Source organism: Aphis gossypii, chromosome 1 (assembly GCF_020184175.1).
Source record: "Aphis gossypii isolate Hap1 chromosome 1, ASM2018417v2, whole genome shotgun sequence".
Classification (NCBI taxonomy): Eukaryota; Metazoa; Arthropoda; class Insecta; order Hemiptera; family Aphididae; genus Aphis; species Aphis gossypii.
In genome coordinates this window covers 84,293,765-84,309,344 of record NC_065530.1, presented here as the reverse complement: position 1 = coordinate 84,309,344, position 15,580 = coordinate 84,293,765, and the positions used below count along the sequence as shown (strand labels likewise).

Sequence of the window (15,580 nt, the reverse complement as noted above, 5' to 3'; positions counted from 1 at the left end):
TTGGCTGTGAATTTTTGTTTTATCGGTTTTGTATACTCGTCCACGATTACCACAAAATATATAACACACTTTTAGTACTAACTAAAATTTTTAAATTTAAATATTATATTTAATTAATAATTATAAAATTTTTATTTATTTTTGGTTATTACTATGAAATTTTATAATTATCAATGTTTATGACTTTCTTTATCTCTTATACCATTTAGTAAAAGCAATATTTAACACCCAGAATCTAAAATAATGGTTGGGAATTAAAATATAAGTATTCCATCATTAAATTGCTTTAATTGGATTAAAAAAGTATTAGATGTATTACTTATATTTACTTAATGTACATAAGTGATTAAAGTATCTGTAATTTAAATTGTTGAAATGTTTTATAAATTATACATTTTTAACTGTAAAACTGTTAAAACAATTACATTATATGTTAACTGATATTTATAAATTAATTTAGATAGGTTCTAAGAAAGCAAAGAATTCATAACTTTTTCTTAAAATGCTTCAATAAAGAATCTCTATCTAATATTATATACTATTACCACCTTTATTAAATTAGTCATATTTTCTAAATAATTTTTAATACAATTTAAGGCACTTTTTTTTATTGCTCCACTGTTCTCATTTATTTTTGCCACTCTGCTCCTGATTGATCAGAAAAACATTGTCACTCGTCATTCAAAAATAGGATGTGTTATTTCATCAAATTGTATGAAAGAGTTTTTAACAATCTATAATAATCTGAGTTCTATCATAATACAGTTATTTTGTTGGTTTTGTATATTCAAAACATTGATAGGTTTTATAGTTTCAATATATGGAGAAATAAATAGTGTCACTTGCGATTCATTTTTGACATCATTCATGTTAATTTAATGGGTAAGATACTTTTAGTACTTTTTAAATAAAGGTATGTTCTACATGCCAATTATTCTGGTCTTCATTATAATAATTGATCTTTTAAAGATGGTATTATATTTATTTTAAAATTTATTTACAATTGTTATTCATTATTTTTTAATCCACATATTATTTAAATTTGCTTTTTATGCTTTGAGTTTCTACAGTGGAGTATATAGGGGAGGATTAATGATTATATTGCTAGTTGTTGTTGAGTTGCAGAGAATGTGCTATATATCTTATGTGTTATCAGATATATTCATTTTGAACTTTTCTTATTGTCTAACCTAACCTAAACTGGCTAAACTACTTACGTGGTTAAGCTCATTATCAGTTTTTCTTTATAAAATGAAAATTTTTCAATTAGTAAAATTAGTTTTACTTTAAGGCTCTGTTGAGGTTAGATGTTGTACTATATTGATCTTTATAACATTCAAGATTTAGTGTTATGTAGTAATATATTTTTTAATTTTTGTTAAACAAAATTATATACCTATAATATATTAAGAAATATTGAAACTTATTATTTATCTGTGACAGGGCTAATGGTGGAGCAATATCATATCAAATTAAATAAAAAATAGTTAAAAATAATAATGCAAATCATTGACTTAATCAAATACTGTTTGTTTACATTTTGAAAATAATAATTTTTTTTGTATAATTATTTAAAAAAAAATACTTGTAAAGCAATTTTTAATTAAGTTCCACTTTGAACTATTTATATCTAAATGCAATGTTTTTGCATTGGTTTAAAATGTATAATAATGTCACACTAAACATTCACTTTATTCTCAGTCTGTATCATGTTTTGTCAATTATCCAATTTTGTATGTATTATAAAGGTATCAATTACTTAAATCCAAGAGAAATAAAAAAAAAAAATTCAATGTATTATATTCACTACACTTCAAGGTGCGATAAAAAAATTTGAAGTTATGAAAGTTTTAGGTTATTGAGGTTCGAGTTCATAAACCAACTGTGTTATAAGTTTTAATTAACCTATAATAGTTTTATAATTTATATGCTGCATATTATTAATTTGTTAACGCACAATTAAGGGTGAACTGGGAGCCAATCGACCCACTGTTCTGCAAAAAAAAAAATATTTTTAAAGCAATACACGATGAGTTATTTTGTGCTGGCCCAATCTATGTAGTAATGACACCGTCCCACTGTGTAAATGCACAGTAGCATAGCGGCCCAGTCTGCCCCTGTGCATATTTGATAGTTATGCACTTGTATCTATAATTCATTGGCTATTTGTTATTGTATTATTTGTGTAACAATATTATAAATATATAGGTACCTGTGTGATATATATTTTTTTTGTAAGAATAACAAAAAGAAACTATTTAATAATGAATTTATAATTTAAATTATGAACAAATAATTTTGTTAGACATGCAAATGTTTTGTTGTTTGAATAATTTATATCATAGACTTATAAACCTATAAACTAGTATAGTCTATGGTTTGTATAGCTTATTATTTTTTTTACACTAAATAAATTTACATACAATTTGAAAATCATATTGTATTCCTAAGTAAGAATAATTTAATTATATTATTAAATATAATGTCATTTTAAAACGAATTGCATTTATGAATTATTGATTTTTGATTTAATATTATTGCTATAAAAGTACTAAAAAACTAATCAAATATTTTTAAAATTGGTCATTGTGTAATAAGTGTTGTATAATGTTTTAGAATTAAATCTATTCTACATTAAATTTTAAAACTGAATACACTTAAATTACCTTCAGCCTTTATGATTCAAAGTGATGAACTACTTCAATAAATAAATATTCTTCAGAACATTAATGAAGTTAAATTAAAATTTTTATTAAAAACTAAAAAGAGTTAACAGTCCATTCAAACCAAATTATTCAATATCCTAACAGTAAGGTATAATAGGTGAAGTTATTCTATACACGGCTCACCAGTCATCAGACTCCAGTCTTATAATCCTTTGCTTATACATAAGTGTCAACACATCATTGTGAAGTTGGGTGACTAAAGTTAGGAGACCATTTTTCGAACGATTAGTGATAAAAAAATCCATATTCTGGGTTGCGTTTCAATGTAAAATAGGCACAAAACATTTATAACCTTCATTTAACGTCCGTCAACCACGAGATGGCGCAATAATAATGATTTTAGAGTTGAAAGCCCTTCAACATCACAATATAGTAAACAGGCTATTTTTCGTGCGGCCGCGGTACGATGTGTTAACTGGTATTGTTGTACGGTTTTTAATTTTTTTGGACAGTGTTCCAGAAGGTGGCGTAGCATTTAATCTACATAATAGAAAAACTAAGAAAATTTAAAACAAAATAATATTAAATCTGAAGTGCACACCGCACACGGCTCTTAAAAAAAAAATGACGGAAAAACGGGAATTTTTACGCAAAACCAGTTTTTGACCAAATAGATTTTTTATATGGTTGTAACTCAAAAACTTTTCGGTTATCCCGACTACCACGAGTCTCAATTCCATTATCTCGACTACCTCCTCAAAGTCTCGGCCAACATGAATTTGTCATTTATTTATATATTATTATGACAATATAACATAACTTTTATTAGGTAGGTATCACATATAGACTATCTTTTTTTATACGACATAATTTTCAAAAATGAACTAACAATTATTAAAACTATAGTAGGTACAAAAACTAAAAATAAAATTCAAAATTAATGACTAACTCGAGAAGAAAAATGTTCAGCCATTCAATTTAAAACACTTATAAATGGATTATCGTGCTTTGATACCACATGAATTTAACCAAATAACTTAATAACTGTCTGAGAAAACGTGAATTTTAGGGGCCAACGTTGCCACTCGCTCGTTTGAACATTCGAAATGAAAATATCCCTCAATTTGCTATGCAACACCACCTAAGGTAGGTCACAGGCCACAGACACGTTAATCTGTGGTCACATGGTTAAAAAACAATGCCGTCATTCTGCTAACAGCGGTTGGTAATAAATATTAGTTATTTGGTTAGGTAATCGCGATTGACTGAAGACAGCGGTTGGTCTAATGGTAGTCGAGGCATCGGCCGGTAGTCGGGATAACCGAAAAGTTCCCTGTAAAAAATACTTGAAATTTTGTATATAAATATATTAGTGTTATCTATTTACAGTTAAATTTTCAAAATATTTTGACTTTTTTAAGTTATTTATAGACATTTAAATTTTCGATTTTTCTGAGAATTTTTTTTTTGAAGTGTCGATAAAAAAATGTTGGATGACCTAAAAAATTTGAAAATTTAATACAAGGTTCCTTATGAGTTTTAAATGTTTTTCTCATCGTAGTTAAAAACATCGTTAGTCACAATTTTTTTTTTATAAGCATTTATTGTTCAATTTTTATGAAATATGTCAAAATCGCAAAAATTTGCAAGTAATTTTGTAGTTGAAAATTCATAAAATATTTTGTGTTTATATCTAAGGTTAAGAAATTCAACGTTAAGTTTTTAATAAGTTTTCCTTCAAGAGAAAACTCGAAGAATCATTATTGGGAAAATTTTAAGAACCTACACTTGAATTAAAATTTTTTTTTTTTAATTTTTTTTCAGTTCCATATATGGTAATATGGTCTTAACGGTTTCGATAGAAGTTCATACATGAATATTTTATTATATTACTATCCAATTTTTTTCGATTTTTATCCAAATAGGTCTATTTTGTCATGTTCTTTTATTAAAGGCAAGCTAACAGCGTAATTAATTACGCTGAATGAAAATATGCTATGTTGTATGTATGTAAGACGGAGACAGCACGTCATGCGAGTGTGGCATCCTCTTAGGTGACACTCATTTGGAGAGCAAGATAGGCGTATGACTCGTATAAACTTCTATAAATTCTTGTCCCTGTAAATATTGTAATTACTATTGTATTAATAATTATTATAACATATAACAAGCTTAAATATTCAATGTTAAATTGTTATAAAAATGTTGTTGAAGAACTTTCAGACTGGCCTTAGTTTATCTCATTATAATTTAAAATTGCGCATATGCCTCCCCGAGTGTTCAATTTGTGGAATTATCCGTAATCAAAATGTTTATATTAGTATATAAAAAAAACTTAATACTACATTTACATTACATAATATTAACTTCACATTACGATTATATTCAGGCATGTAGCTAAGGGGTGGCCTAGGATGGCCCGGCCACCCTGATGGCCACCCCATTACATTGCTGAAATACCAAAGGCTTAAATAATTGAGTGAAAAAAATTATAACAGACTTTAAAATTTCTATTAGATTTGTTTTTACTTATTATTACATAATTACGCTATGTTCTCACTATGATTGCAAATATGAACATAACAGTCTTTAATTTATAGCATTAGAAACAATTCGATTTGAACAGCATGGTAAGATTATCAGAACTCGAAGTATAATTCGTTCACAGATACTCTTCGTATTAACGTAGGATACAATGCATCTAAATTAATTGTTATAAAGTCGCATACTCACATGAACTCGTTTTCCTATTTCAAAAATAATTCGGTATTTCCCACCACGGCATCATTGCAGATTAGTGTAGGTCCACGATAATTATTATGCATAACAATATTATAGTAGATATCTATTTATAATCTATATTTTATAAATATAAAACCGATCGCTGATTTCCTACTATAATCAACTAGGTATATAACAAATAATGCTATGCATATTTTTCATTACAATGATAGCAAAATCTTTGGACTTGGAAGAAGTAGTAGATAAATTTGTTGTTATTCATAATAATCGTAAAATTATTTTAGTCTAGATTATTTTTTAAATTGTATTTATTTTAACATAAATTTGATGAATATATTTATAACTCATTTATATTATAGATAAGGTTTGTATAATATATAGATTACAGATGAATATGATCTAATTTGTTTGTATATTCAAATTTAGAATCCTACATATTGTACTAATTGTTATATTTAGAATCTATAATAAAATTATATACAATATAAACATAATTATATTTGTGCTTGGGGGGGGGGGGGGGGGGGGTAGAAATGTTGGGCACTCAAGAAAAATGTTGGCCATAATATTAGGACACTCTAAGGCCTGATGCACACGTGCGTTTTTCGCCGCTGCGGTGCCGCTGCGGCGCCGCAGTTGTTGAATACACACCATTGCGTTTTTGTTGCGGTAACCGCACGTCATCCAGTCGCCCGAGACGGCTTTCAGCATGGTACATCACTTTTAGTTTTTAGTTGCCATTCAGTTACCAACTATGGAGGTTTATTACAAAAAAAAGGCTGTTTTAGCTTACTTGGTGCACAAAAAATATGTACGAACGTATGATAGGCGTTACTGGGTGCACCCATTTACAGATTCTAGATTATTAAGAGGTGAATTTTATGCTACATTTAGTGATTTAAGAGAAAATCCAGAAAAGTTTTTTACTTATTTTCGAATGAGTGTTCGCTCGTTTGACGAACTAGCAACAAAAGTATCTCCAAAGATAATCTCTCAAGACACGTGCATGAGACTCTCTATACCACCACTAGAAATGATTGCAGTAACTTTGAGGTAAGTTAATTCTATTGTTATTATTTATTAGCGTAAGTAAGTACTAAATGTATATATAAAATAATATATTATATAAAGGTTTAAACATGAAAAACATTTATTTACTTTTTAAAAATATTGGGTTTAACATTACAAAATATACACGTAGGAAAAGTATAAGTAATGTACCAAATAAAATAATATTACTTTGTTAAATATTTTTAATTAATGTCAAGACTATCTTCTTCACTAACACAGTAACTGTTTCCAATTGATATACATGGAGATGTAGGATTGGAATCCATCCCATAGTTATTTGATTGAGGAAGTGGAGCAGAATATGGACCAGGTTGAGTATATCTTGGCGGGCTTTGTCGCATGTTATTTGATTGAGGAAGTGGAGCAGAATATGGACCAGGCCGAGTAAATTTTTGGGGCCGTTGTTGCATGTAATTGGGAGTTTGATGGTGGTATGATGCAATTTGAGGAGAGTAGTTTGATAACTGTGATGTTTGATTAGCATATAAATAATCCTGATTAATTCGTGGATAACCATAGTTTTGTTGCGGTAAAGTTGCAGCCCTCATCCGTTTTATAATATTTAGTACCTCACAGCGGAATTCTATTTTCTGGTCTTCTGTTAAATTTGCAATGGATGGCAATATGCTATCGAAAAAAGACCTGTCTGGATTTGGTTCTGGAGCTGGTGTTGTTATAATTTGACTAGGAATAGGAGTGTTTAAATAATCTATTAAAGATGACTCTAAGTCGTGTTTGCGTTTTTTTGATGAACTGCTTTGTGTGTATGAGGGAGGTGTTTCAAAAAGTTACTACTTTTATGTAAAATTTTAAAAAAATTCCCCAGTAATTTTTTTGAGCGTAGAAAAACTAATATTATGTGTGCAATCTTTTATTTGCAAATTAGAAAATTTTAACTTTAAATTAAGTTAAGTTGCTTTTTTTTCAAAGTTAACTTTTAACTTTTAACTTAACGAGTTAACGAAAAAAATATGATTAACTTTCAATTTAACCTAACTTTATTATTTTAAAATAACTTAACATGAGTTAAAAAAAATCGTGAACTTGCCCAGCATTGACAATTACAAAAAAAATAACTAAAATACTTATTCTTGGTTTTTTAATATAATTAGACATACTTATGAAGAGTCTTGTATTACATTTTAAAAACCTTAGATTTAAAAAGAAAAATTTTTATGAATTCTCAACTCAAAATAATATGCTAATTTTCGTGTTTTTCAGTATTTTGTCAAAATTTGAACTTTAAATGATTATGAAAAAAACTGTGACTAAGAATTCACTCAGAATCTAAACATATATGAGTATAATTATATGAGTCATAATTTAATTACAGGTACTTGGGAAGTGGCTGTGATCAGATAGATTTACATTTAACTTATAGGATAGGACACTCAACTATTGGAAACATTTTGAGAAGAGTTTGCGGTGTTATATGGGAAGTACTACGATCTGAAACATTTCCTGAGCTGAAGGAAGAACAATGGATAGATATAGCTGATGGATTTCAAAACTTCAGTCAGTTTCCCAATTGCTTAGGGGCAATCGATGGTAAACACGTTAGAATTCGTAAACCGAAGATGAGTGGGTCACTTTTTTATAATTATAAAAATTATTTTTCAATTGTTTTGCTCGGCATCGTAGATGTAAACTACAAGTTTATTTATATTGACGTTGGCGCTTTCGGTAAAGAATCTGATAGTACGATTTTTGAAAAGACAAATTTTTATAAGGCACTTGAAAATAATACACTGAACATTCCAAAATGCCGACCCCTTCCAGGTACTAATATAAATATGCCTTACACATTTATTGGTGATGAAGCTTTCTCCCTTTCGTCGAACATCATGAGACCTTACCGTGGAAAAGTATTGTCTCATAAGAAAAGGGTTTTTAATTACAGACTCTCCAGAGCTAGGAGGCATGTTGAAAGTGGGTTTGGTATAATGTCAAATAAATGGAAAATATTTCATAAGCCCATAAATGCTAATTTGGATTTAGCCATTCAAGTGGTAAAAACATGTTGTTCACTTCATAACTATGTTAGAGTTAGAGATGGAATCAACATACAAGATGTCATGAGTGTTACAGGATTTGTTGACGCAGAACAAGATAGAGGAACAACAAGTACAACTAACCAGTATATTCAAACAAGAAATAAGTTGACTGATTATTTTGTTTCGGATGTTGGCAGTGTTCACTGGCAAAATAATTACATTTAAGAACTTTTTTTTAATGTTATTTAAATTAAAAAATTATAATTTATACTATATTTAAATTTGGTTGAATCAGTAAATTTAGGTAAGTATTATCATAATATTTCAGGGAGTTTAAATTTACATGTACAATTGTTTTTATAAAATATTTGTTACTTTTTTTTTAATATAATATAATATAATATAATATAAAATATGATGGGTAAGAGAAAAATACAAAAAAATTATAAATTATAATATAATAGTTGCTAATTGTATAGTTCACCTAAGGATTACTTAATTTGTCAATAAACATATGTTAATAATATTTAAAAACATCAAAGTTTTGACAGTTTTTCATAGTTATCAAATAGCTATCAATTATCATAGTATTTAGAATACTTTATAAATTTGTAACTACAAAATAATCTGTGCATTTTCGAGATTTTGACGAATTTTAATAATATTGCGAATCATTTGCGAATACATACATATATAATTTCTTTCTTTGTCATCCTTTTCATCAAACGATAGAAAAAAATTCTGACAGATGCTTATCCAAGCACTTCTTTTTTTGGTCCTATCGTGATAATTTTCATCAGCGATGTTCCAAATTTCTTTACGACTTTTGACTTCACCGATCAACAACTCGATGTCAACATCGTCGATTTCGGACATTTTGCGTGGAAAAATCGGACGTGTGTATGAGTCGATATACAACAATGTACTACTGAACGTCTGAACCGGATTTGCGTGCGCGGTGCCGTTGCGGCGACGTTGTTATCTGCGGCAGACACCGTCACACCGAACGCAGCGGTGACGCAGCGGCGCCGCAAGACACGTGCACTGCACGTATTGATCACATATTAATTACACCGTATTTGCGGCACCGCAGCGGCGAAAAACGCACGTGTGCATCGGGCCTAATTATCTAATCCTAGCTACGTGCCTGATTATATTACTACATAGTTGGAGGGAATTCCTAACAACTATTTTAGATTATACATCACAAAATTAAGTTGAATTGTTAAGAAGTAAAATAGATACTTATTTGACAACCAATTATATTAATATTTATATATAGCCGAAGAAAAGTAAAGTTTTTTGGTAAAATGGATGCCTGTTGTAGTAAAGATACATAACACAACTCGATTTGACCACGCTGACACTGGTTGGGTTAGTACTGCATATTTTCTACTTTTTTATTTTTATCATTTTATTTTTGTTATTTCGTGTGATCTTCATTAATCGTTATAGTATACGCCATACGGTTTTATTTTTTATTTATTTATGTATTTGCACATTAAATGACGTATGTGATATAAAAAGACTTCAAGTGGTTAATGTTTGATTACACTTATTATAGGTTATAATTATTAATTAGAGTACGAGTTAATATAAGTAAGTTATACACTTCTAGCTTCTATATTCAGGAATCTAGTCATTTTAATACCTTGCCACCTAGGTCTATAGTGTATAGACTCTATGCTAACAAAAACTGATAAACACTAAACAGATACAACAATAATTAGTAGGTAAGAAAATATTCTTATATTAAATTTAATAATATTTTATTTAATATGTATATTTTGATTGTACGTCTATTATGATATCTTTAATGATCAATATTTGGTTAACATATTAATTTTAAAGTGGGTGTTAATAAATTATCAATTTTAAAATTCCTAGACAAAAAATAATTATAATTAAGAAAAAACATTTTAAAAATAGATGCATGTTAAAAAGAATGTCATCAAGAATAAATTAAACAACTAATTTATTTGTCGAGGTATTCAACTAGGTATTAATCTATATTTTTAATATGTTAATTATCTAATAATTATTCTATTCTTTCTTAAATTTGAAAATGTAAAACACAATTTATCAATAACATTACATGTACAATGAGGTATATTATAAGTTGCTTTTATTTTATATTATTCATAATAACTTATGTTATATTATACTATAGTAATTTCAACCAATATTAAATATCATTATTAATATTATTTTTACAAGTATAAATTTTAAGCTGAAAAAAATAGTTACCTATTTATAGATTTAGATGATTTATTAGTTATTCTTACTACCTAACTTAAACTTAGAATGTATTAAACATTTATAAAAACTTGTCACATGTTTTTGAAAAGTATTTTCATAAAAAAAAAGAGATGGATGACACTGTAATGGAAAATTCAACATGTGAATCAAATGATCAGAAGGAGATTATGACATTTAAAAGGTGTGAACAAAAAACATATAAAAATAGCTCACACATGGTTGGAGTATTTGAAGTCCTTCAATCTTTACGCAAGTATATAGAGAAATTTAATTTTTTGGATGATGGCAAAATGACTAAGCATAAAGTAACTAATTTTTGTTTTTAGAGATAAAGTTTTATGTGATATCAGAATAGAAACGGATGATGGTACAATAATATTTGGACATAAAGTTGTTTTTATATCAGTTAGTACTTATTTCAGTGAGATTTTCATTGATTTTAATGAAAGCAATATAGATCATATTAATATAAGAGAATTAGATTCAAATATTTTACAACTCTTGATAAATTATATTTATACTGGCGAAATCATAATCACTAAAGGCTATGTAAAGGTATGAAATAAATAAATATTTAATTTTTATGCACAGCTATAATGATTTATATGCATTATTGTTGCTTTCTATAGGTCTTGTTAGCAGCTGCAAATCTTTTACAGATAGACTATGTAAAAAATGTTTGTTCTGAATTCTTACAAATACAACTAGATGCTTCAAATTGTCTTAGTATCAAAGCATTTGCTGACTTGTATGACTGTATGGAATTGTCGACTAGTTCTCAAACATATATTAAAAATCGATTTTTGTATGTATATAAGTATATTTTTTATTTACTTCAATAAATTGTATAAATTAAAAAAAAAAATCAATTTCAGAGAAGTGGTTAACTATGATGAGTTTCTATCTTTAACTTCTGTAGAAGTAATTAAACTAATTTCCTGTAATGACATTATTGTTCCACTAGAAGAAAAAGTAAGTAAACAAAATTAATAATAATAGTTTATTAGATTTAGTATTTTAAACACTTACACAAAAAATGTGTTAAGTATCAATATAATTTTGTACCATGGTAGTTTGAAAGGATTATAATTGAATTACATTTACCACAGTCATAAATAATAGCTGTGATGTCGTCTAGGATTTGAAGAGATTTAGCCAAATATATTTTTTAATGTGTTAAAAAAAAAAAAATGTTCAATGAGAAATTAACTTAAAACTTAATTCTTAAGTGTGTTATGATTTATGAGCATTTTTTAATATAATTTTACGTACTCATAAGTTGCTTAAAAATTAAAATACTATAAAAAATTGAAGTAAAAAACACAAATAATCTTCTAACTTTTAAGTTTGAAAATAGATAATTTTATTTAAACTATACAGTATAAATAAAAATTTGTCAAATTGTACATTTTTAAGATGTAGTATCTTTTATTACAACACAATAAATTACAGAATATATGAAATATTTATGTTTCTTAAGAATCATGATAAACTATGGTGTGTTGATAGAATAACAAGTAACAAAAGTAACTAAATATAATTAAAATACTGATAACAGTTATTTACAACGTTTAACATTTAAAAATAAGATTATTATACTTAAAATTTGTTTTAAAGTAGAGTAATAGCTGGAAGTCCATAAGCATTGTGTCCAAATAAACTTTGAGTGGCAACTACTTCACCAGTTTTTAGAATCCTTTATTCTTAATTCTTAAAGCATAAATTGTCCTATTTTAAAGATTAAAAAAATATTTTAAATAATTTTTGACTTAGCACTTGAAATTCTTGGCTATCTCTAGAAAAAATATTCTTAAATTTAATGTAATCTTTGATGGGTGGTGTAACAAATATACGACTCGGAACTTGGCAGATACAATTAATGTTTTAAATATTATATATTAAAATGCTGATATCATATGAATACATATTGACAATTCCTTATATATTATATAATAATAAACAACAACATTATATTGATTTACTATAGGTATTTGAATGTGTAATTCATTGGTTAAAACATGAATTGGATAGTAGAAAAAGTTTTTTGCCCGAACTAATGGAACATGTTCGTTTGCCATTAATCTCAAAACAGTATTTATTAGAAAAAGTAGTTGATGAACCTCTTCTTAAAAGTAGTCCTAAATGTATGTTTTTCTGAACATAAATGTGGTATTTATTTTAGTTATAAATATGTTATTACTTAAATAAATTTAGGTAAAGATTATATAAACGAATCATTGCAATTTCATTTACTAAAGTATCTACAACCCTTCACAGTCTCACAAACAATTCGGAGTACACCTAGACAGTCTATTGGTTTTCAAAAAGTATAATTCTGTTTTGATTTATAATTTCTCTTTAAACAATTATTTTATTTATTAATTTATTTATTTAAGGTTATTCTAATGTTATACTTTTATCCAAGAAAGTCTAGTGTAACTTACTGGTATGACAACATTTGGCAGCCTGCCCCAACAATGAGCAAATGGTTTGAATATGGTCGCTTAACTGTAATCAATGATCAATTTGTATTAGCTATGGGTAGTGTTTGTCTTGGGTCAAGTTGTGTACGTGTTAAAATGCTTGATATTTCTTCACAATCACCCAGTTGGATACCTATGATGGACATGTTAGTTAATCGCAAATATTTTGGAGTAGGTTCATTAGATAATTGTGTATATGCCGTAAGTCACACAATACATATTTACATATTTATGTATACATATTTTATGTTATAAATATATATGTTATAATAATTGATAGATTGGTGGTCGTGATGGAGATACTAATATATTTAATAACGCAGAGGTTTTTGACACTAATACCAATAAATGGAAAATGGTTATAAGTAATATGTCTACTAAGAGGTATGGTCATGGTGTTGGAGTACTCAACAACCTCTTGTATGTTGTAAGTATATAGTATATATTTTATTTTTTATTTTGTATGTGATTTAATTAATTTGTGTAGGTAGGAGGTTATGATGGTAATGTATATTTAAACACTGTCGAATGTTATGATCCCTGCCTTGATACATGGACACCAGTAGCAGCAATGTCTGAATGTCGCTTTGAGTGTGGTGTAGGAGTCTTAGATGGTGTTTTATATGTTATTGGTGGTTATAATAAATCAAAATGTTTCAATAGTGTTGAAGCCTATACACCGAGTTCTGGAGTTTGGACTACTATTGCTGACATGCATTTCTGCAGACGGAGTTTTGGTGATTTATTTTTGAAGAAATTTCTTATTATAATGTTATTAAATTACTCTTTTTAATATAGGAGTAGTCATATTAAATGGTTTATTACATGTTATTGGAGGATGTTTCGATAAAAATGTTGTGAATTCTATTGAGATTTACAATCCCAAAACCAATACCTGGTCATTAAAAGCATTGTCAAAAAATGTTGGTTACATTTATGGCGGAGTTGTTGTTAATAGACCTTCACATTTTAAAACTTATGATGATTAATTGTGTACTTACCTATTATATTATGTTTGTATTCATGTATATTTTTGACAGTGAATAATTTAATATTTTATACATTTTAGATTTTCTGTTTGTTTAATTTTTGATCAAAATGTTTCCATGAAGTTCAAAATATATTCTATTGTAAAGTCAAATTAACAAGGATAATAATTTATTAAATTTGTTTAGACTATCTGAATATTAACTTTATATTGTATATGTGGCAACTGATAAATGTTGCAGGATTTCTGTTGTTTGATAAATTTTATTATACATATATATTTTTTTGTAGTTTATTTTATTTAGTTGAGCTATAGTAATATATGTAGTTTGTATATTATAATACACTTGATTTATTTTTAATAGCAAAATCATCTAAAACAACTAAAACTAACATTTAGTTGCTTGAAGCTCGTATAGCAAATTAAAATAAAGAAATGAAACAAATAAACTAAATTTATATTATATTTATTTATATCATATATTATGCTTATAAAACAATTACATAAATATAAATTACTGTTATTGTGGCATAGGGTGACATCTAGTTTATGGTTTTGATGCAATTGTTTGGCACTCATAAAATTTAATGCAATGCACTGACTAAGATAATATACTAAGTATAGTACAATATGAACATTAGAGTATTATATAATATTTATAATCAATGATACAAGATTTCTCATCAATATAGCCAATGATAAATAGTCACCGGCGCTTTGGTCACCCAACTTCACACACGTTCCTATCCTGGGAACATAAAAATTACAATTAATATATTAATTATAATTGTGTATAAAATAGATATATTTTGTCATGGTGTATATTATATTCTATGATTATTTCTTTTTACGTGACTTATTCTAGCATAAATATTATTATAAATTATAATATAATAATAAAAATGTTATAATATCTACCAGCTACCTAACTTAAGATTTTTGTAATACGATCAGTGTTTCTGTGTTAGATATATTTCAGTTCAAATGTTTATTTGAAATTTGAATTCAATGTTTTATCCGTCAGATGGCGTTGGTCATTTCTCCGAGGGAACAATATTGCAGAATAGTTCGATCAATGAAGCGATTTAATCATAGAAGTATGGAACACAAGTTTCTGTGTAGACGCGTAATATGGACCGATTAGATTTTTAAGTACAAGGTATGTCCAGAAAGAAAGTTCCATTGGGCAATAAAAACAAGTAAAATAAAATGTATGTATTTGAAAAAAGAAAACAAATTATTGGAACGTTAGGTAGGTAGGTAAGTACAAATATTAATCTATTTTTCTATACACAGTTCACACCATTGTTTAAGCACTTTATCATAACGAGTCACAAGTTTTCATATTCTTTTATCATAGAAAGATACTAACTAAAG

The 15,580-nt window shown here is 27.3% G+C and overlaps 2 protein-coding genes across 2 annotated transcripts; one reads left to right on the top strand and one right to left on the bottom strand.

The window, feature by feature from the left end:
- Positions 1-6,661: 6,661 nt before the first annotated feature.
- LOC126555851 (uncharacterized) lies at positions 6,662-9,379 on the bottom strand. The gene is made up of 2 exons (XM_050210759.1): positions 9,093-9,379; positions 6,662-7,262 (listed from the first exon to the last, which is right to left on the bottom strand). Exons 1-2 carry the CDS (start codon positions 9,347-9,349, stop codon positions 6,662-6,664), a joined length of 858 nt encoding a protein of 285 aa, XP_050066716.1. The 5' UTR covers positions 9,350-9,379.
- A 389-nt stretch (positions 9,380-9,768) lies between these two features.
- On the top strand, positions 9,769-14,491 carry LOC114132808 (ring canal kelch homolog). The gene is made up of 11 exons (XM_050197414.1): positions 9,769-9,847; positions 10,822-10,985; positions 11,059-11,287; positions 11,362-11,537; positions 11,608-11,704; positions 12,720-12,876; positions 12,947-13,059; positions 13,129-13,416; positions 13,496-13,642; positions 13,703-13,952; positions 14,014-14,491. The coding sequence occupies exons 1-11, from the start codon at positions 9,788-9,790 to the stop codon at positions 14,202-14,204; spliced, it is 1,872 nt and encodes a 623-aa protein (XP_050053371.1). The 5' UTR covers positions 9,769-9,787; the 3' UTR covers positions 14,205-14,491.
- Positions 14,492-15,580: the final 1,089 nt, after the last annotated feature.